Raw genomic sequence first — 21,224 nt, forward strand, 5'->3', positions numbered from 1 at the left:
GATAACAAATTCAAACGCACAGAGCTGAAAATCTTCACTTCCTCAAAGAACTTGACTGCTTGAGGCTTATGTGTCATCTAGACAGAGAAGCTAAGTTCCTCATGACAAGCTCTTTCCGGGGCACTTCCTAAGAAAACCCTCTCATTGCTTCCCAGAGAATCGCTATTTCTCATCTGCCAGGAAATTTTCAGTGTTAAAGTAAGTCTTCTGGGCGTAAGTAAGAAAGGTGGTGTTGTGTGCTCCTTGGAAAGACAGCCTATCTCTTGTATGAATGGAATGCTGTGAATTGAAAGACCAGTTTGCCCAAGTGATACCTTAGAGGTGATGATGCGGGATGGAGACCCTATTGGATGCGGAAGACAAAAGTCTATTTTCTAATTTTTACGGCTTAATGATTTCAGGGAAGAAAGACATAGGTATGTCTAATACCATTGCTTCACATTGTGGCACAAAATGGACCGTGTTTGGCATCAGATGTTACTTCAGCACACGTAGAACCCAGGATACTATATAAAAAGGATCCTACGTGTATTTTGTTGACAAAATTCATAAACCCCATAATCATGGCTAGAACTCTAAGCTGTGCCCCCATATTTTCAGCTGGCTCTGCTGTGGGAGGTGTGGACCTCATCTACAGTGCACATCCACAGGGCATTCTCATGTGCTACAGCGAGTTCAAAAGTTTGTAAGCCCACATAAGAGTTTTCTAATCATTCCTATATCAGAGTATTTGCACATCCTTTCTTGCACTTTAACTTGGCTGTGGTGTTTTAAACTATGTTTCTTCAGCACATACAAATTACCATTGATAGGAATGAAGATAAATATATTGATGAGGCTGGAGAGATGGGTAAAGGACTTGTGTGACAAGCAGAAAGTCCTGAATCTGTGCCCTAGAACTCACATAAAAAGCTGGGTGAGGCGGCTCCCGGGAAGGCACACACAGGCCTGCCAGCAACAACCTGCTCAGCTAACTCCACGGAAGTGTGCGTCTGTCCCTCAGGACAAAAGGAAGGTGGAAATGTCACCCAAGGCCTCCACATGCATGTACACAAGGGAACGGAACACACGGGGACTATGCATACACATGCGGTGCATCAACGAAACACCCCCCTCCCCAAATTAACTTCATCATATAGGGATGAAGACGTAGCTTTTAAACAAGTGTTGCTAAGCCAAATTCAAGTGTCAACAAATTTATAAGAAAACTTTGTATCAGTTCACTACCTGACAGCATATTAATATTCTAAGTAATTCCAGACAAACACCTCTGTCAGGGAGAGTCCCAGGACTGATTCATGATTCATTATCTAAACTTTAATTGGCACAACTCTTGCAATTCTGAGACCATATGGAAAATAACGAGTCCTAATAGGTCTAAGGTGAGAATATGGCAGGGAGGAAGGAGCCAGGAAAGTGTCAATTCCAAGTGCTTAGCAACCACAGCACAGCCTCCCCACAGACCTGGCAGGGGGTTCTCAGCTTTGCAGTGGTCTTGCTATCATGTACTCAACTATAAATTATTTCTGATTCGTGAGGCAAAGTTTAAAAAGAAAAAAAAATATAAACAACTGAAAAAATGGCTTCCATAATTAAACATGAAATTGGCTGTTAATAATAATAATAAAAAAAAATCCACAAATTTTGTGTTACCATAACGACCGTGTGGAACTGTTGACTGACATAGCAATCTGCTGCTTTTTTATAAATAGCAGCTGATTCCCCTCTTTCATCCCAACGCGTTTTAATGCTTATTGGCACCGTGCTTCAGACCTATTTTATTCACAAGTTGTGTACCTCTTCGCTGCTGTCACTGCCATAAAAATCGTCTTCCAACTCGGTGTCTCCCTTGGTCAGTTGGCTGTCCTCTTTTGGGTCCAGAATACACGGGCACCCCTTGGGGGACAGATCGTGACTCTTCCCATGAGGCGCTGATCTTGGTCTGGACGAAAAGGTGAAAATGTCCTTGGGAGCCATCTGGGTTCCCTCTGCCTGGTCAGGGTCACTGTCCTTGCTGGTTTCGAGCCACAGGTGTGATGCAGTACGGGAGTCCCCATCTAGGAGCAAAGATGAACTGCTACTTGCTGGGCCGGAGGGCGGGCCACCGCTTTCAGGGAATATCCACTCATCTGGCATTGGGAGAGATGATAACAACAGAGGTGTCCATTAAGTGTTCTGTTAGCCGGTGGTTAGGTAACGTCTCTCGTTTCTCGTTGAGACAGAGGTTTACCAAATAAGGCAGAAGCCAGGGAAGGCAATTTCCTCCGCCATCTTGTGTCTCGCTAAACAGCTACTCACAGAACACTGCCCACAGCCACAGGCAACTCATTTACACTTCCTCTCCATTTGAGTTGAAACCCTGGCCAGGAAATTTGTAAGTCTGAAATAATTATCACCTGTCTCTCGGCAAGTTCTTTATAGCACAGCCTCATTAATTTGACATCGGGTGAGGGAAGTTGTCCAAATTTAAAGGGATTTGAGTTACTAATACCTCCCTTTTTACCACAGGAAGACAGAGTACAGTACACAGCAAGCTTTTGAAAACAGACCATCTGGCCATTGTGCGAGCGATGCATCAAGGAGAATACGGAAGGATGACTGACGGTTTGTTTCTCTGCCTCTTGTTGATTGAAGCGATTCAGACTAAACTGAGCAGATACCGCAAATAACTCCAGGTCCGCAGAAATACTGTTATTTGAAATACAACTCTATCTTTAATTTTAGAAGGTACTCTGATGTCATTTTTTGCTCGTTTTCCTTAAAATTCTGTATATGACTGGTGAGAAAACTGTGTCCGCTGTTTAAAACCGTTTATCTTGGCTATCGCTCCGAATCAGGTTTATAACTATGTCTAGGCAATGCGAGAGGGCAGTGTTTATGAGAAAGCCATTAGAGGCAACGCTTGCTTCCTTCCTTTAGAAGGATGACAGGAGAGAACTGACTGACTGCCCAACTTAGCCCTTTTCCTTGAATGCACTTTTTCTCAGTGCATTGTTTCAGTGGTGGGCTTTCGCCTGTTCTGCACGGCCGTGTAGTGGGTGGAGTGATTTATGCCTGACCCTTCAAGCTATTAGCTATGGCTGCAATGAAAGTAACTGTGGGATATGTAAGATTTGCCAACTACAAAGCCTACACCCTAAGAGCAAGGCCCAGAAACCTCTTATAAAAACAGCACTTGTGGCACAAATGGAGGACAGTTTGAAACTGCACGCATCGGGTACTTACCATGGAGCACTGTATACAAAGTGACTGGGTGCTAAAGGGGTTGATAAAATGTGCTAGAGAAAGACTTTTCAGGACCATGGCCAGAGCAGGCTGGATCTGCATTATCTCACCACCTGCCCAGTGGTACAGTGGTCTGAGTCAGTGTGGGCAGGTGAAATGGGCAAGTTGACTATTTGGGGCTGGAAACCCTTCTGCATGAGGCTAGGCACAGAGTGGGGCTTTGTAACCTCACGGAGTGCTCTGAAACAGTGTCTTCAACCCTTGATTGGATAAATGAGCTTTGAGGTTGCAAAGATTTTGCTAACAGTAAAAAGATTCTGAATTTGCAACGGTCACCAACTAGTTCAAAATACCATGCACAGTGACTCGCAGGGGTTCCTGACGGTGGTCCCTGGGGTGCATGGGGCTACCTCACTGCACACCATTGTACCACAAACACTGTCTGAAACGCTGGGGGCTTTTCATTGGATGGGTACATTGAGTTTTCTGTTCTCTTTCCTTCTTTGATTTTGTTTTTGGGACAGCATTTCTCCATGTAGACCTGGCTCTCCTGAAACTCACTGTGTATACCAGTCTGAGATACAACTCACAGGTCCACCCCGTCTCTGGAGGGCTAGAGTTAGAGAGATGTGCCGCCATGTCTGCCTCAGAATGTATGATTTAAAAAAATTACTGTTTTAGTCGTTGGTTGAGTTCGACAATAAGAACAATGGAATCCCTGAGTGAAATGTGGCTGAGGATTGGGCAGAGTTTCCAGTAATTGAGAGAACAGCCCTTTCATGCTGTTCGCCGTGACCAGGCCATTTTGGTTTTGACTACAATTCTTATTTGCCTGACCTATTGATTCCCCCAAACAACTGCCCATTAGGGAGGTCTGCTAGCGACCTGGGACTCTCCATCCCAGCAGATACTCTACCTCCCTGGCTCCCTGTGGCGTGGCTCTCCTTCCCCTCTCCTTGTTCTGTCCTGTAAGCACCTGGTCCATAGCAGGATCTGAGTCTTACACTAGGGCCCTTCTGCAGGTTACCCTGGAAACATGGCCTGGTCTGTGTGGTCCTCAGTTTGCTCAGCTCTTTGTCTGCTTTGCTAATAAATATCATGTATCTGTGTGAAGCACCATATGTGGCATCCACAATTATAAATATAAAAATATCAATCAGCCCTGAAAATCTGTCTTAAATATATATCTGGTCACTGTCCATCTCATTAGTATTTGAATTTGCTCTCCACTTTAACAAATGGTAAAATCACACACACACACACACGCACACACACACACACACGCACACACACTCAAGTAATTATCTGAAATTAATTTCTTCTGAAGTTATCACAGATATTTGATTTGCATGCCTGGTTTATATACATATACAGCTGTTGTTTTACAAAAATTTCATGGGCAGAGCCTAAGGCTAAAAGTGGTCATAAAAGCCAATGTGCTACATTCTGTAGATGGACGTGTGAAAACAAAGGAACAGAAAGGATTCTGGGAATCTTCACTGTTCGATTAGACAATTTTTCACGACCTACTTGCCAAACATTATTAACTGTCAAAAAGTCGGAGTAAGAGGACCAACACAATACTAAATACCTTACTACCACAAGCCTTTCTGGAATCTGTATTTTTTTACCTCAAGTATTTCCATATCAATTGTAATGAATAATTTGGTGTGTTTTCTTAGAGAAATATGTAAATTACCGTGTAATCACAATATTGCAGCAAACAAGATAAATGCAAGAATGATCACCTAAACATCTAATTAGTTTTTCTACACAGTCAGATTTATGCTAGAGACACTAATTGCGCCTAACATTTTAATGAAGGTTTCAACACTGCATAAATAAGACTGACAAACTACAAACAATTTCCATTTATTTTCCCTTTTCCCTTGCTCAAAAACAATTTGCCTTTGTAAAAGTAGCAAACACCTGCTAGGCAAGATAGGCTGATGGCTCGGCGCTCTCCATTTACACTGAGCATAGGGAAGAGGACACTAGAGGGTGGACTTTAGGGAGGTGGTGTAAGGGCAAGGCTTAATGTGTTCAAGTTTCACTTCTGAATGGGACAACTAGGGTATCTGAATACTCTCTCATCCCTTCAAGTTGGACATAAAATTGCGAGTGAAAGGGAGACTTACAAAATAGGATAAGTTTCAGCGAATAATTGTATCGTCACTTTTGGAAATGACTGAGTTTGAAATATTTGGGCTACAGTAGTCTAAACCAAGGGCTCTGTGGAGACATGTTAGGGACCTATTCCGAGCTACCCATAATACAGAAGAGCTAAGCCGCATGGGCAGGTCGCTTGTCTGGCTACGGGATCAACGCTCAGGAAGGCAGGATCACCCACCCTTCAGGAGATGAGCCCTCTTTAAAGGATGATAAAGACAGAGGTGGAATAATTAACCATTTAATGGGATAATGTACCTTTCCTTCCAAGCATGCCCACTCCCGAATACCCTGAGACTGCCCATCCCCCTTGGGTGACCTTCATGGTGGCTTAACTCAAACATAACAGCTTTTTTTCCTTCTTTTTTAAAATTCTCGTTCACAAAGCTGCTGAGATTTACAGCTTGTACGTCTTGCAGCTTTTCTTCCAAACTCTAATAAAACTGTTTCTAAGTTCCCGATTGAGCATTTCTTAAATCCTTTCATTAACGAAATGGTGAACCTCAAGAGGAACTCTAATTTCCCAGGTAACAGGTGACAACGGCGTGGAACTCCCCAACGTTTCCAGTAAGTAATATTTGGCATGATTATGTTTTGTGAATGCTAAGGATGCCAACCTGGTGGTTCAGTAGCCGGGGGTTCCGGAGTGCTGGCTCTCACTGGCTCTGTCGTCAGCGGTGTGAGACGGTTGGCGGCCATGGCTACGTCGTCTTCACTCCTGCTATTTCCTGAGGAACTCCCTTTATTGAAAGAGATATTTCCACTCTATTATTTTACTGATATTTACACAAAGTTGTTTTTGGGTGGTGGTATTAATTGTGTATATTTTTCATTCAGTTGTTTAAAAGCAAATGAGAAGCATTATAGTTCACGGCCATTTTTTTTTTTAAATAGTTGAATGTTTTATGAGAAACTCTGTTGTATTTTTGTAGTAGAGCTTTACCTTAAAGTACTATAATATTTGCACGGGGACATTTTAGATTTAACTTTTATAGTTATATAATAAAAAGAATTCCAAAACTCATATAATTTTAAAGGGATCTTATAGTTTTCTTGGATTTCATAGAAGAACTGCACTATAATTCTTTTCAAACAAGCTCTTTCCTTTATCACTCTGAGAAGACAGATATGAACATTATCACGGAATTAGTTCTTCTCCCTGCCCTTAATAAAAATAACATAAAACCTGGCAGATTGAATCTTAAAAATTGGGGAAATAGTGCTAACAGATTTATTCATGACATCCCTGGGCTGTATTCAAGATAGACTCGTAATATATATATGTCTATAAATCTACATAAACATGCCTCCGATCCCATCTTTAAAGGGATAACTTTCTTACATTTATCTAATGCTTAGGTGTGGAAGTGTTTATGTTTGAAACTGTATCACATCGTGTGCAAAGAATCCAAAGGAAGACACAGCAGTGTAACAAGAGTCCTGAAAGGGCCTGCTTTGAAAGAAAGGATATACATTAAATCTGAAAGGTGATAATAAAGCCGGCTTTAGGGAAGGACTTGAGGCAGGAATTTCCTGGTTCACACTGGGTCCTTTCTAAGAGAAACAGCAGCAGCAGTCTAAGCTGCCTTCAGCCTGCCAATGGAGGGAGGGAGGGGCTGGCATTTCTGTGTGGCTGTCTACAGACTCTGGAGCAATAATTCTGCAGAACATTTCATTTCCATAATCCCTGCAGAACAGACATTTATATTTTAAATGAATCGGCTGATAATCCTTTGAAATTTACAACCTGCAGAGAGATCCCACTGCCCCGAATGAGACACTGATGGGAGATAGGATTGAAACCGTGCCGTACCACAGCGCGCCTCGGTCCTGTTTCCACTGCTGCTCCTTAGGCCCAGTCCTCTTCTGCTGCTACCCTTATCTGCTGACGGGTCTCGAGGGGGATGTGGATACGGAGTAGGGAGACTGGCTGGTGCATTTCCATATCAAAGAACAAAAGCCAGAACACAAAGTACTATATTGATTGAAATAATACAATAAATATATTTATCACCATACTGAGAATACTCATGTATCATTTTGAAATAATTTCAGTCTATATAAAAGACACAACTTAGTCCTTTACAGGAAATAGGGGTTCATTCCTATTTCAACAGTGGAATTTCTATATGGGTGATAAATTTCACCCAAAGATCAAGATTTATAATATTTATAGAGGCTATAAGAAGTGTGATTCATGTTACTCATATAATACGGTATGTTAAAAAGTATAAAAAATGAAATTGATAGAAATTTCCTTTTTCTGTAAAAAGGAAGTCTAATGGAGTAAGGAGTTTTCCAAGGAAATATGGTAAAAGAATTCTGAAATATAATTTGGTATTTAAATAATAATCATAGCAGCTACTATTTACTAAGTCCTTCCTTTCTTAGAGCAACGTCTTATATGGAACTGGTTCTTGTCATTGGCTCCTCACCACGACTTTGAGGCACCACCAGAGCCAGGGCCTGGCATAAATGCCTGACTTTTTCTAAAGAGGAAGAAACTGAGGAGCCAAGGGTGAAGAACTTTGAGTCAGGCTTCCGAGAGTCATTGGAGAACCGGGACTTCATGTCTGTGATACTCATTTCCTCCGGCCGAGTGCCATTCCCACGGGCAATACTGTCTATCATGGCTGTCATTAGTTTCTAACTCAAGTAAACTTAACTCAAATGTCTTCCTCTCCTCATTCACTAAAGTCAGGTTGAAAAGGACAGACCATTATAAAACAACCTTAAGTCTTGCGTTCTGTCCTCAACTTTTCTAATAGATTCAAGCTGCAAAGTGCTTTATTTCTGTGTTAGACTTGAACTCTCAATCTGACATGAGACCAGTCTTCCTACAGAGCTGCTTAATTTTTGTTCTTATTTTTGTTTTTTTTTTTTTTTTTTTTTTACAACAATGAGAGAAAATAAACAGTACTCTGCAAACAGAAACAGGAATCAGAAAATAAGCATGGAGTTTCCAAATGATGATGCTAATGAGATACTATTTTACTTTGGCATCATTGTCAGAAAGCAAAACCAGGACACTGTAGCTATGTAAGATCAACAATAAACAAAAGGACAGAGAAGACAAACCCTCCAAAGGTATTTCGACAGTCACTCCCCTTCTCAGTGTTAAATGGTCATTTTCTGGACTTAGGGTTCCATTTTGAACCCTACTTGATTCGTCTCAGTAAAAACCTTGCTCACTTCTTTCTGCTGACCCTTACTTTCTAGTGACTCCTTCTTACCAGGCAGAGGCGTGGTCTGCTTCACAGGGTGAGAACTTCCTTTCTCTCCTTGCTGTTCAGACGGAGGTATCAGCAAGGCTGATGCGTCTGCACTGTTAACATGCTTCTCTTCTGTAGGCTGCTGGCACGACTGGTTATTTTTGTACCCAATGGATCTCACTGTCTGTAAGGAAGGGAATAATATGTATGTTTAATGATACAGGAATTTCATTTATTTTTAATAAAATCTATCTAGTCAAAAACTTGAACAAATAAGCTAGGAAAAAAAAAAACCCAGAGGGACCGTCTCTAAAAGGTGATGGGAAGGGAACTTAGAGAATCCTAAAAATGGAAGGACATAGACAACATGCCACAGAGTGGCAGGCAGGCAGGTTTCCTGGACACAAATTAAAATACCCTGTGGGCTATGCCTGCCTACAACAGGTAGAGCTGAGTAAGAACCACCCGACACATCAAAGAACTGAAGAAATTTAAAAATAAAAGCAGACCACTTGAGAATATGTGGATTGTATGATTGGATCCAACCATTTTTTTGGACAGAGATGGCAAAATATGTTCACAAAGATTTGCCTGGTTTCTGGTTTCCATCGTGCCAGGAGCTAACCCGGTGCCATAGCTCTCCACATCCAAATCCCGCCTGGAGAGAGCTGGTCTCCTAGGAGTGCTGACACACATAAGACCACAGGCTCACAGGAGGGACAAGCTACAGTCAGAGGCAGCAGGACCAGCTAACACCAGAGATAACCAGATGGCGGGAGGCAGACACAAGAACATAAGCAACAGAAACCAAGGCTACTCGGTATCATCAGAACCCAGTTCTCCCACCACAGCAAGTCCTGGGTACCCCAACACACTGGAAAAGCAAGATTCTGATTTAAAAATCGCATCTCATGATGATGACAGAGGAATTTAAGAAGGACATAAATAACTCCCTTAAAGAAGTACAGGGCAGCCCAGGTAAACAGGTAGAAGCCCTTAAAGAGGAAACACAAAAGTCCCTTAAAGAATTAAAGGAAAACATAACCGAACAGGTGAAGGAATTGAACAAAACCATCCAGGATCTAAAAAGGGAACAGAAACAATAAAGAAATCACAAAGGGTAACAAAGCTGGAGATAGAAAACCTAGGGAAGGTATCAGGAGTCATAGATGCAAGCATCACCAACAGAATATAAGAGGTAGAAGAGAGAATCTCAGGTGTAGAAGATACCATAGAAAACATTGACACAACAGTCAAAGAAAATACAAAAAGAAAAAAGCTCCTAACTCAAAACATTCAAGAAATCCAGGAAACAATGAAAAGACCGAACCTAAAAATAATAGTATAGAAGAGAGTGAAGATTCCCTGCTCAAAGGGCCAGCAAACATCTCCAGCAAAATTAGAGAAGAAAACTTACCTAACATAAAGAGATGTCCATAAAGACACAAGAAGCCCACAGATCACCAAACAGATGGGACCAGAAAAGAAATTCCTCCTGTCACATAATAAATAAAACTCCAAAAGCATAGAACAAAGAAAGAATATTGAAAGCGGTAAGGGAAAAAGGTCAAGTAACATATAAAGGCAGACCCATCAGAATTACAGCAGACTTCTCGACAGAGACCCTAAAAGCCAGAAGGTCTTGGGCAGATGTCATTGGATTGAGTGCAGGGATCCCAGTGGAGGAGTTAGAGAAAGGACTGAAGGAGCTGAAGGGGTTTGCAACCCCATAGGAAGAACAACAATATCAACCAACCAATCCCCTCCAAAGCTCTCAGGGACTAAACCACCAACCAAAGAGTACACATGGGGGTACCCATGGTACCCACTGGATATGTAGCAGAGGACGGCTTATTGGGCATCACTGGGAGGGGAGCCCCTTGGTCCTGTGGATGCCCAGGGTAGGGGACTGCTAAGGCACTGAGGCAGGAGTGGATTGGTGGGGGAAGGAGCACACTCATAGAGGCCGGAAGAGGGAGAGGGGAGAGGAGAGAGGGGATAGGGGGTTTGTGGAGGGGAAACTGGGAAGGGGGATAACATTTGAAATGTCAACACATAAAATAACCAATAAACAATGTAAGAAATAAAAAATGTAAGATTTGCCTGTAACAACCTGTTTAGTAAAAGGACTACAAAAGTTTTTCAATTATGTTGACATGACAGAAAAAATTTTTGAAGTCTTTTTAGATCCAAAATTCCTGTTGAAAAATTATAAGCCTACTTCAGGCACATAGTTAGCTTCTCCCTTCCTTCCTTCCTTCCTTCCTTCCTTCCTTCCTTCCTTCCTTCCTTCCTTCCTTCCCACAACCCACGCGTCTGTTATTACCTCCTGCCCCTGTTTAGATAAGGTTTTCAAACCTTCTGCCCACCTCAGCGGATAGCCTTAGGTTATTCCGTCTGCCAGAGGGTGGAGGTGGTCCAAGAACCCTGGACCCAAAGGCAATGTGGCAGACATCTTGACTTTTACTGCTCCGGACACTGCCTGCTCTGCTGCTGATGAACTGGTCTGTCAAAGAAATACAGCCTGTTAGCGGGAAGTAACGGACGCCATGTCAGCAGTACGTCTTCAGGTTCTGTTTCGATGCCAACATCAAAATGCAAATAGTGTGTCAGATATATAGAATCTATAGGGTGTTTCTTATCAGGCAAGAAAACAAAGGATTATGAGAGAAATTTTAGAAACTCGGAAGGGGCTGGCACACCTTAGATTCCATTTCCCAAACTCAGTCACGCCGCCCGCGTACCTGCAGAATAGGCTTAAAGAGGTAATTTATCTGTATGCCAAGTAGAAAAGGCGACAGGAAACACTTGCTATGCTCGAAGTAGCCCTGGTTTGTTTACTTTCTCCCTGAAACCTTCGTGGTTCCTCCACTGCCCACACATTAAAATATGCTGTTAGCGTCCTAAGGCTTTCCACAGGGCCCCAGCCTCTCCGTCCAGTGGGTCGAGTCCCTAGTGTCTTCCTGAGCTTGCCTGCCCTTTCTGCCTTCCTCCTCACTGAGACGGTCCCTTCCTTCTGCCTAGCGCATCCCACACTTGCTGGTCTTGAGCCCTCGCTTCATTCCCGCTGCTTCCATGAGCTGCTTCTCTTGGATCACATCCCTCGAGACTCCTCAGGAGGAAACACCGTATCTGCCATTTGTATGACTGATAGTCTTTAGAAAAATGCCTGAGAAACATACAATTCAATATTTGTTTAGTTGTGGTGAATTATTTTATTTAAATTGCTTACCTAAAAAGAAAACAATACATATTTTGATGTTCCATTAAATTAATTCTATCTAAATTATTTCCCTAAGGCAAAATGTTTTTAGTATCTTAATAAAACAGTCTGTCTATAGTAATTCTCAAATAATGGTGAGTATACAAATTACCCAAGATATTCTCGTGACTGTTCCAGTGTTCTGTACTTTCTCCAGAATGCAGCCAGAGGTCTTACAGAAAGGGAAGTGAATCATCTCCTTCATTTTCCTTCACTTCAGCACCTCAATGGTTACCCAGTTGTTTTGAAATCTCCTGCCTCCTGTAAACACCTGCCCTGATATTTCCTTCCATCCTACCCCTTGGGCCCTGCTCTCTCCACTCTATGGCTTTACAGTTCTTCCTCCAAGGTGTCACTGCACGTCATCCCTGGGGTGAGGAAACGCTTACTTCTTCTCTGTCTTAATGTCTGAGTTATCATTTTTTCAGACATGTCTCTGTGTCTTTCTCATGAAGACGAGATTCCCCTCATCAGAGAACTTTCTGGAAATTCACGTTTATATATCTCTACGGCATTTCCTGTAGTGCTCCACTGGATTAAAAAGTCAGTGGTGGCCTTCTTTAGACACCTTGACATGGAGTGAGCATCTAATATATTCTTGCTAAGGCAAATGAATGCATCATACTGAATACAAAAGGAAGCTGGATTAAAACCTCAGATGTTTCTAATTATGACCACAACAACAATGACAACAACGAAACAACGACAGCAACATATCCACCTGGGGTATTCTTGTGTGAATCAATGAGGAGGATGTGAAGGTTAGGGTGGAAAGGTTACAGTTACCCTGAGTGGCTAGGCTCTGAATGCCAGTAGGGCTTTCACAACAGTCTCATGCCTGTTGGGTGACATTCAGAACTTCCTACTATTAAACAGACACACCTCCCCCACTTGCTTCTGTGTTTTTCCATTTACTATAAATGTTCATCTGAACCAACAGGACATAGTTTCTCAGGTTGAAAGTAGAAAAAAGAACTGTACTCCAATTCCAGGCTATTTGTGAAATCTATTACGGTTATCATCTGTAGTTTTGATGATCAAGTAGAATGCTTACTAGATGACAGAGTACTGAGAGGCTCTGTAGGATGCAGTGAGGGCCTATGGAGGATGGAACCGCATGGGCAGAGCCCTTCCTTCTCTGCCCTGAGAGCTGTCCAGGTCCAGGTCATCTTTCTCTTCAGATTCCTCACGAGGCTGATGTCCTCGTTTTGTTTTGTCCTTACACTCATCATCTAAATTCTCTTTCCTTCGAACCAGTTTAAGTTCTTTGCTGTGAAAGACCATTCATTTTGTACTCTGTGTGCCTGTCTGCCAAGCACATGGGAGAAAATGATTAAATTTCACCAAAATTACAGACATAATGTAAGATTAATACAGGGCTTGGGCTTGGAGAGTTTAGCAATCACATTGATGAAGTCCCATCCTCAATATTAAGAAAGAACCCATCAACTGCTCAACTTACACTTAGAACTTTCTAAATTGAAATATTTTATTTTTCTGAGAATTTTACACATGCCTCCTTCCTCCAACTACTACCATGGCCACACCCACTTCCATTCAAATTCATGATCTCTTCAATTACTGGTACATATATACACATTTACTTATATACATAACACATACATGCACACATACACGACGGGTGTACATGCATGCGTGTATAAAACCTACCGAGTGTATTGAGCATGGCATGTGTTTAGGGCTGCCCTGGGATTAGCTAACATCAGGGAGCTTGTCCCCAGGAGAAAACCAATTCTTATCTCAGCAGCCGCTGACTGCCTGTGGCTCATTATCTAGGAGTGAGACCTGTGAGATTTCCCCCATCCACACTGGCCATTATGCAGGGCTTTTTTGGACAATCATATTGTTGAAAATTTATGGGCATAGCTTCCCCATCATGTCTGGAGGACATTGTCTAACAGCAAGGCACCCTGGTCCCGTGGCTCTTGCAACGTCCATACCCTCTGTTTCCTGAGGCGTCAGTGTGGGGGGATGTATTACAGACTTATCAATTTGGGCCAGTACTTCATGATCATTTTTTTTTATTGTATTTTCTTCACTTGTGGGTCTCTAATGGTCTGTACCTGTTGCAGCCAGGTTGGACGACTGATTACTTCCCTCTCTTGGATGCCCTCATAGCACCTTCTGATACTGAGAACTAGACATCGGGGGTGTGGGGGGAGGGCAGCTTTCAAGTGAGTCCTAGATTGAATCTCTCTAGTCCTGTGTCTGCAGAGTGTGGCGCCTTCACTTTCTGGGAGGCACACAAGGGCAATGGCAATAGACTATCTTGTTTTATGCAGTCTTTTGAACTCTCTCAGAGGCAATGACTCAGAAGGTTTCTTAATGCCTGGTACTGGGTTTTTTTGTTAGGTAGTCTATGGCTCATGTTGGGAGTATTATCACCTCAACTAGTGCGGATTCCCTGAAACTCTGTTTTCTCTCTCTCTCTCTCTCTCTCTCTCTCTCTCTCTCTCTCTCTCTCTCTCTCTCTCTCTGGCTTTATCAAATATCCTTAGTTATTTATTCCTTTTATATTATCCTGCCTCTCCGGCTCCTGAGTTAAAAGTGATCCCTTTGCATCTATGTCTTCTATAGTTCTCTGATTCTTCAAGGAGTCTTTCACCCAGTGATGGACGTGCAGTGAGTATTAAAGATACAGGTAAACCAGAAATGCTGTCATATCCTAAATCACCAGTGTCATGAGAGTCTACCAGAGATGAGCCCTTAGATAAAGTTTATAGCCATTTAAAGTCTTTATTCTAGACAGCTAATACCACACCCAAGTGTTTGGGGGCAGGGAGAACTGAGTGGCCCTGAGTTTTCTAGAACCCAGAGTTATTAAAGGCAGAAACCATGTCCTGGGACCTTACTTGGTTGCCACAGGGGGTTTTTGCAAAAGTAAGTCATTTGAAGCAATCTGTTTTACCAGAAGCTCAGAAAAACAGTTAGCTGGAAGGGGAGGATTGAATAAAAGGCAGTTTAGCAAAAGGTAAGATTAGTTAGCTGGGACATCCTGGCCTTGGCTCCTAGAACAGAGTTGGGCAATTTTCATGGGACTCCCCATCAAGCAAATTCTAGTTAAGCCTGAAATGGCCTCAGCAGGAGTACAAGATGGAGGAACCTTTGCACTGTCTTACACTATCCAGATAATATACTGGATTTTAGGAAAGGACCTGTTGTCGGGGTTACAGAATAAGCCACCACCAATATATTTAAATTTAAGTCTATTTATAAAAAAGTTTACATTTTTGCCCATAAAAGTGTACAAATACTCCATTATTTAAGGTAAGTTTATGATTGATACTACAACGAACATACCAGTTTCGCAAATCCTTCTCTGTCTTAATAATTCACTGCTTAGAATCATATTAGCTGTCAAAGTTAATTCTCCATTAACGTGCATTACATTATGCATTCGTTTGGCTAGGCTCCTAATTAAATCCTACAAGGCTAAGCAATTTAGGTTTTTGGTTTCTAAAATAAGAAGTAGAAGGGACTAAGCTTTTTTTTTTAACAAGAAAAATCTTAATAGAAGAAAACTATAAGCAGAAATGCGTGTGCTCTGAATTTTAAAAGTAGCTATTTTAAAGGCTGACATCAATCTGCATAAAAGTGAGGTTAAATATCAAGATTAGATTAAAATCCTGCTCGAGGCATTTCATTTTCTTGAGTTTGTAGAAAGTGAACTTGATAGAGGTCAGGGATTTACCATTAATTATTTTGCTATTTTACTGATGGGTGCATGCCTTTGTAGTTAAGATCGTAAAACCTGAGGCTGTACTCTCTAATTGTCTTTTATAGAAATAAACATTCTTTTTTTTTTTTGTCTCAAGATACAATGTTCTAATTATTATCATCATTTAAGCTTGCAAGGTTTTCAAAGCTTAGCCAGCCAGACCTGCTACATTTCAGTCCTCACACTAGGGTCATGCCTAACGCTTTCACCTAACAGTGAACTTGGTGTCAGGGTCCAGGTTTTCGGTTGATTTTTATTTTAGCGTATTGTGTTGTTTGACAGCACATACAAAACATGAACAAAAGTTGATTCTAGTACGGCAATATTATTTTGGACGAGGCATCTGACCTTTTAAAGCCTTATCGTCTTCATTGACAAGATTGGGATAACAATGTAATTAAGTCCTGGCATTTTCTGCTAAGACTGTATGAAACCAGACACGTTACATGCTTACATTATGTCTCGGAGGGAGTGGATGGCTAGTAAACAGGTTGTTAATACCTTTCCACCTTGAATAACATTTAAAGCTTACAGACTCTGTTCACACTCCCTTATTCCTTTCTTCATTCATTCCTGAGCAGTGACTGGGTGCTGCCTGGCTGGCGCTGACTGAGACAGGGAGTAAGAGGCAACACTACCTCATCCAATGAGCCTGTACCCTCCTGGGTACAGTGGTGACAAATCAATGATTATGATTATAGCAAGGATTACAAGGAAAAAAAATATAAATGGTTCTACTTTGCTCAACAGGGCTTGGTGTCTAATCTCTGGGGCCAAGGAATTCTCACTTAGACCTAAAGGATGATGGATACCTATACGGTTCTAAGTCCTCCGCTATGTGTGATGTTCTCATTCTTTGTACACGGATGAAGAAATTAGGCTATGCCCATGGTTTGAGCAGGGGCTCAAAACCACATTTCTATTCATTTGCCTTTTAAAAAAGTTACATGATGTTGTCTTCATTTAATATACATTAGAGGGGACCACATGCGATCCTTCCCATATGCAATATTTGTTTTCTATGCAATTTTATAAAGCCATCTAAGTATAAACACATTATCTCAAAAATGCATGATTAATGACTCTATTGATCGGAACCAAAACTTCATGAATATTATAACCCAATGCATGTCAAGAGGTTAATGAGGTCTATGAGGAACTAAGCAGCTGACATATGACTTTAATGTCTTATTTCAAAGGTAGGGGAGTTGGGGGTCGGGGCGCGGAAGATAAGAGAAGGCTTTAGTGCCTGGTAGGTAAGGCATTCCAAAAGGTACTTGTGGGCTGTGGGGTAACTGGCTAATTTGAGTCAATGCCCAGTGTGTGGTATTCAATTGAACGCTGTTTTCTGACTGTTGGAGAACTGTCAGTCTACAAGCCATGGAAACATGATGAAAAGAAAAGCAGAGAGGTAAATGCCTCAAGCGGGAAAGGCTCTGGGAGATTATAATCCCTCTTCAACTTCTGCAAATAATTAAAACCAGTATGTAGCCTTCTCTCATTAATAGAAAAGTTTGTGACACTTTTTAAAGGCAATAAAATAATATTAACAACTGCAAATAGATTGTATCTTTCTGTGCTGACCTCAGATAGTGTGCGAAGCTTGGCCAGCTCCACAAGATACAAGGATACAAGTGTGCAGGATATAGTTTTCTCTACAAGGTCTTGATTTATTGACAAAGAATAATTAGCCTAGTTTTATTCCTTATGCTTATGAGAAAAAAACTAATTTTAAGAGACATGGTTTTATTTTGAGAAAGCGTTCTATTCTGAATAAGAAACATTGTTTATTTTGTCCAGGATTTGGGTTGGAAATAGGGCATTTCCCCATAAATCAAGCAGGCTTCTGGGAAATAATCTTCAAGATACCGAGGGGGGATTGTGGAGGGAGTCAGTAGTGAAGGTGCACCTCCAACGCCAGCCTTCTGCTCGTGTGCCAGCTCGGCCACTCGCTCTCTTCATCTGTGACAGGCCAGTTTCCTCGTCTGTGAGTGTCATTTCGACGGTGTTGCCACAGTAGGCTGCGTGAGAATTAAAGTGCAACAGCTGTGCCTGCGCTGTAGATCGTGGAACACGGCGACAGCTCACTAAATGCTAGCTTTGGGTATGACCATGATTAATTGTTTGTAAATAACCTGTGTTCAAGTCATCTGGGTAGCATCATTTTGTATATTCATTTGATCACTCCCGGGCTCCTGGTAAGTATTTGTATTAAGGTGCTAAGTACTAAGTTAGTTTCTAGGAAACACAACCATAAATGGGTCCCTGTAGTGTACCCCCCTTGCAACATCTGTCCATCTGTCTGTCTATCTATCATGTGTGTGTGTGAAGGTGCAAATAAGTTGAATAATGGAGGAGTCAGAGCCCCAACCAGCCATCTCTTTTTACCCAGTGAAGCTTCCAGTACTGAGTTTGGATTACATCTAATTGAGTTGTTGGCCAAAAAGGACCAAATGGCAACCCCAAAACAATGCAGGCTGTTGCCACGACTACAGGTTGCTCTCCACAAATTGACGGCAGGGCTCCATTGTTGAAGACAAGACCTACACACTGAAGATGGAGATGTCAAGCTGGTGCCTCTAGAGAGACTTCCCCTCTACTTTACAGTATCTTTGGTACAGGAAATTACTCTACATGCTCTCAAAAGAGAAACATAAAGACCAAGCCAGCCACAAATCCTTTATCTACAATGGTGTACTGCCTCAAGGTTTGCTATGGCAATTGTGATACAAAGCTTATGGGAGTAACCAAACAATAATTGATTTGACTTAATACCCACTCCTTGAGATGAGATCCATACCCGATACTCCTTGGGTTACTAACAAAGACTAAATAGCCCAGGCATCTAGGGCAAAACCAAATAATATTGATCTAAAAGAAAAAAAAAGTAATGATTAAATGACTCCCAATGATATTCTGCTATATTCATAGTTCAGTGTCTTATTCAGCTATCAGCACAGAAGCTTCCTCCTGCAGCAGATGGGAACAAATATAGAGACCCACAGCCAGACACTGCACAGAGAGTGAGAGTCCATGGAAGACACAGCTCTAAGTGGGTTGTCACGACCAAATTCCTACCCACAGAACCAGAGTGTAAATGCCAGAGAGGATGGAGGACACCAGGAGAACAGGGCCCTCTAAATCAACATGAGGGAAGCTCACGTGAACTCAGAGACTGAGACAGCAAGCACTGGGTCTACATGGGCCTGCATCAGGTCCTCTCTGTGTACATCATGGCTTCCAGTACAGTGTGTTTAGGGATTCCTGGGTGTGCAAACAAACGGGCCTCTGATTCCTCTGACTCCTCTGGAGTGCTTTTCCTTTTGTGGGGTTACCTTGTTTACCTTCAATGTAACAGTTTTTGTTTTATCTTATTTTGCTATATCACAAAATGAATGAATGAAAACCTAGCCATTAGGATGAAGGTTAACAACTGAAGTGTCACTTATATGTGCTGGGAGAGGGAAAATCAACAGAGCGATATTAGGTATATCAACAACTTCAGGACAGGCTTTGCGTTTAGGTGTAGTTGACCAATATTAATGGACTATACATTTTTTTGGTAGTTTTGTTTCTATTATTTGGTTACAGTTTGGTGAGTTTTTGTTTGTTTTGCTTTATTTTTCTTTTTGTCTTCTAGGTTTCTGGTATTTTGTTGTTGTATTGAGTTTTTCTTTGTTTTTTTTGAGAAAGAACTTAAAGTTGAATAGGTAGGGAAGGGAAGAGGATCTGGAAGGACCTTGGAGAGGGGAAGAAAATGATCAACATATATTTAAATAATATTAATATGTACTATGCAGCACAGGCTGGCTTCAAAGTTAAAGTTCTCCTGCTTCAGTCCCTTGAGTGCTAAGTGTGTCACCAAATTCCAGCTTCCATCGTATCTTATTAGTGAAAATATTAATATTTGGTAAAGAAATATATTTTAATTTAATAGCAATTCTCAGGAATTTTTAAGCTTCATAATATATAAAGAAGAATCTACAAATGTTCAGTAATTGTTCTAACATAATGAATAAGTAACATGAACCATTGATATAGTTAGAAAATTAAAATTCTCTAATACACCGTGTCTTGAGAAAGCCCGTTCTTCCTCCTACCCCTGTCTGCATTAGTTTCTGCTTCCAGAGGTAATCATTACATGTATTTAAAGTTTCCACATATGTCATACCTAGATCACAATGTCTTTTATTCCATCAGTGGGACTATGTTAGGACATTCCATTTTTGAGATCATATTCCAGACCATGACAGACAGAGTACACTGCTCTTTGCACAGCTACACAAAAGCTTACCATATGCTTTTGAACCAGTCCCCAACTGTGCATAAGTGGCTTGCCTTTGGGTCTTGTTATATCAAGCAGTATTGTATCAAATAGCTAAAGGAGAAATGTGCCAGGAATGGGAGCACACACCTGTGATCTCTATGTTTAGGAGGCCAAGGCAGGAGGGTCTATGGAACTTAAACTAAAAAAAGAGATGGAACACAAAGATTGGTACAAGAACAATTACCCATGTATCAAGTGGATTAAGCACAATTTATTAGTTAATGCTATGTGTATTACTGTATAATTTGCATAGAAAAAATTCACTCTATAAATGGTTTATGATAATGTTTTCTATAAAAGACCTCAGAAGCACTGATCAATATCCTTCTAAGGAGTATTTATTTGTATCTGTTTCTGTGTCTGTGTGAAAGAAAGTATGTGCAGATACACATACTGGACGTAAGAAGAGGGCATCAGGTGTTTTCCTCTATCATTCCCAGATATTCCTTTGAGGCAGGGTCACTCCCTGAGTCTGGACTCCTGTTTTCTTGGCTAGGCTAGAAGGTAGCAAGCACTCAAGATCATGATCCTTCTGTCTCCATATTCCTCAGACCTTGTGACTGGTATGCTTAGGGTGCCTGGCTTTGTTCATGGGTGCTGGGATCTAAACTTTGGGTCTCATGTTTGCACAATGACCAATTCTAACTGTCTAGGCATTTCCAGCTTTCAATATCCATTTCAAATTCTTTCTAGACTGAAAAACTTTAATGAAGAAATATGATCAGTTGTGCTGTTTTATTTTATTGAAGATAGGGAAAGAGGATGCATAATTCAAATGTACAAGATGAATTTATTTAAGTTTAACCAGAATTTGATCTGCTTTATGGAGAATCCCATGGAAAATTAATTAGCTCTATTCTAGGAACCCAAGGTCAAGGTGTCCCAGCTAATTTATCTTGGTTCCTGTTAAACTGCCTACTTGTGCAAACTTCTCCCTGTAGCTAACTGCTTATTTTAGCTTCTGTTATACTGCTTGTTTGTGCAAAACCTCCCTCTCCAGCTGCCATGCAAGATAACAAGGTTTAGTTTTGTCTTTAAAAGTCCCCTATATTAAATGGTTGGGGTTATACTTGGGTCCTAAATATCTAAGGATAATATCAGTTAGCTGAAATTAAGACTTTCAGTAGGCTACAGATTGTGCTGGCCTGGTCTTTGGTGGGCTCCCTGTAATATGGCAAAGATTTTATTTTATTATTTAAACCAGCAGGTTTTAATTTCATGATACCAGAGTTGTCAATTCTTGGTGTTATTCCTTGAGCATCCAGAGTCTTTTTCAAAAAGTTCTTGCAT

At 41.3% G+C, this 21,224-nt stretch overlaps 1 protein-coding gene across 1 annotated transcript in view; it reads right to left on the minus strand.

The window, feature by feature from the left end:
* Cfap20dc (CFAP20 domain containing) overlaps window positions 1-21,224 on the minus strand; it is a 240,639-nt gene that overhangs the window by 80,418 nt on the left and 138,997 nt on the right. Inside the window, exons 8-12 of the mRNA XM_032917591.1 lie at window positions 10,976-11,112; window positions 8,628-8,790; window positions 7,208-7,324; window positions 6,012-6,134; window positions 1,798-2,129 (exon numbers count right to left, since the gene is read on the minus strand). Coding sequence (XP_032773482.1) covers window positions 1,798-2,129; window positions 6,012-6,134; window positions 7,208-7,324; window positions 8,628-8,790; window positions 10,976-11,112 — 872 coding nt within the window. The remainder of the gene's footprint in view (window positions 1-1,797; window positions 2,130-6,011; window positions 6,135-7,207; window positions 7,325-8,627; window positions 8,791-10,975; window positions 11,113-21,224) is intronic.

The sequence above is a fragment of the Rattus rattus genome, chromosome 12 (assembly GCF_011064425.1).
Source record: "Rattus rattus isolate New Zealand chromosome 12, Rrattus_CSIRO_v1, whole genome shotgun sequence".
NCBI classification, from domain to species: domain Eukaryota; kingdom Metazoa; phylum Chordata; class Mammalia; order Rodentia; family Muridae; genus Rattus; species Rattus rattus.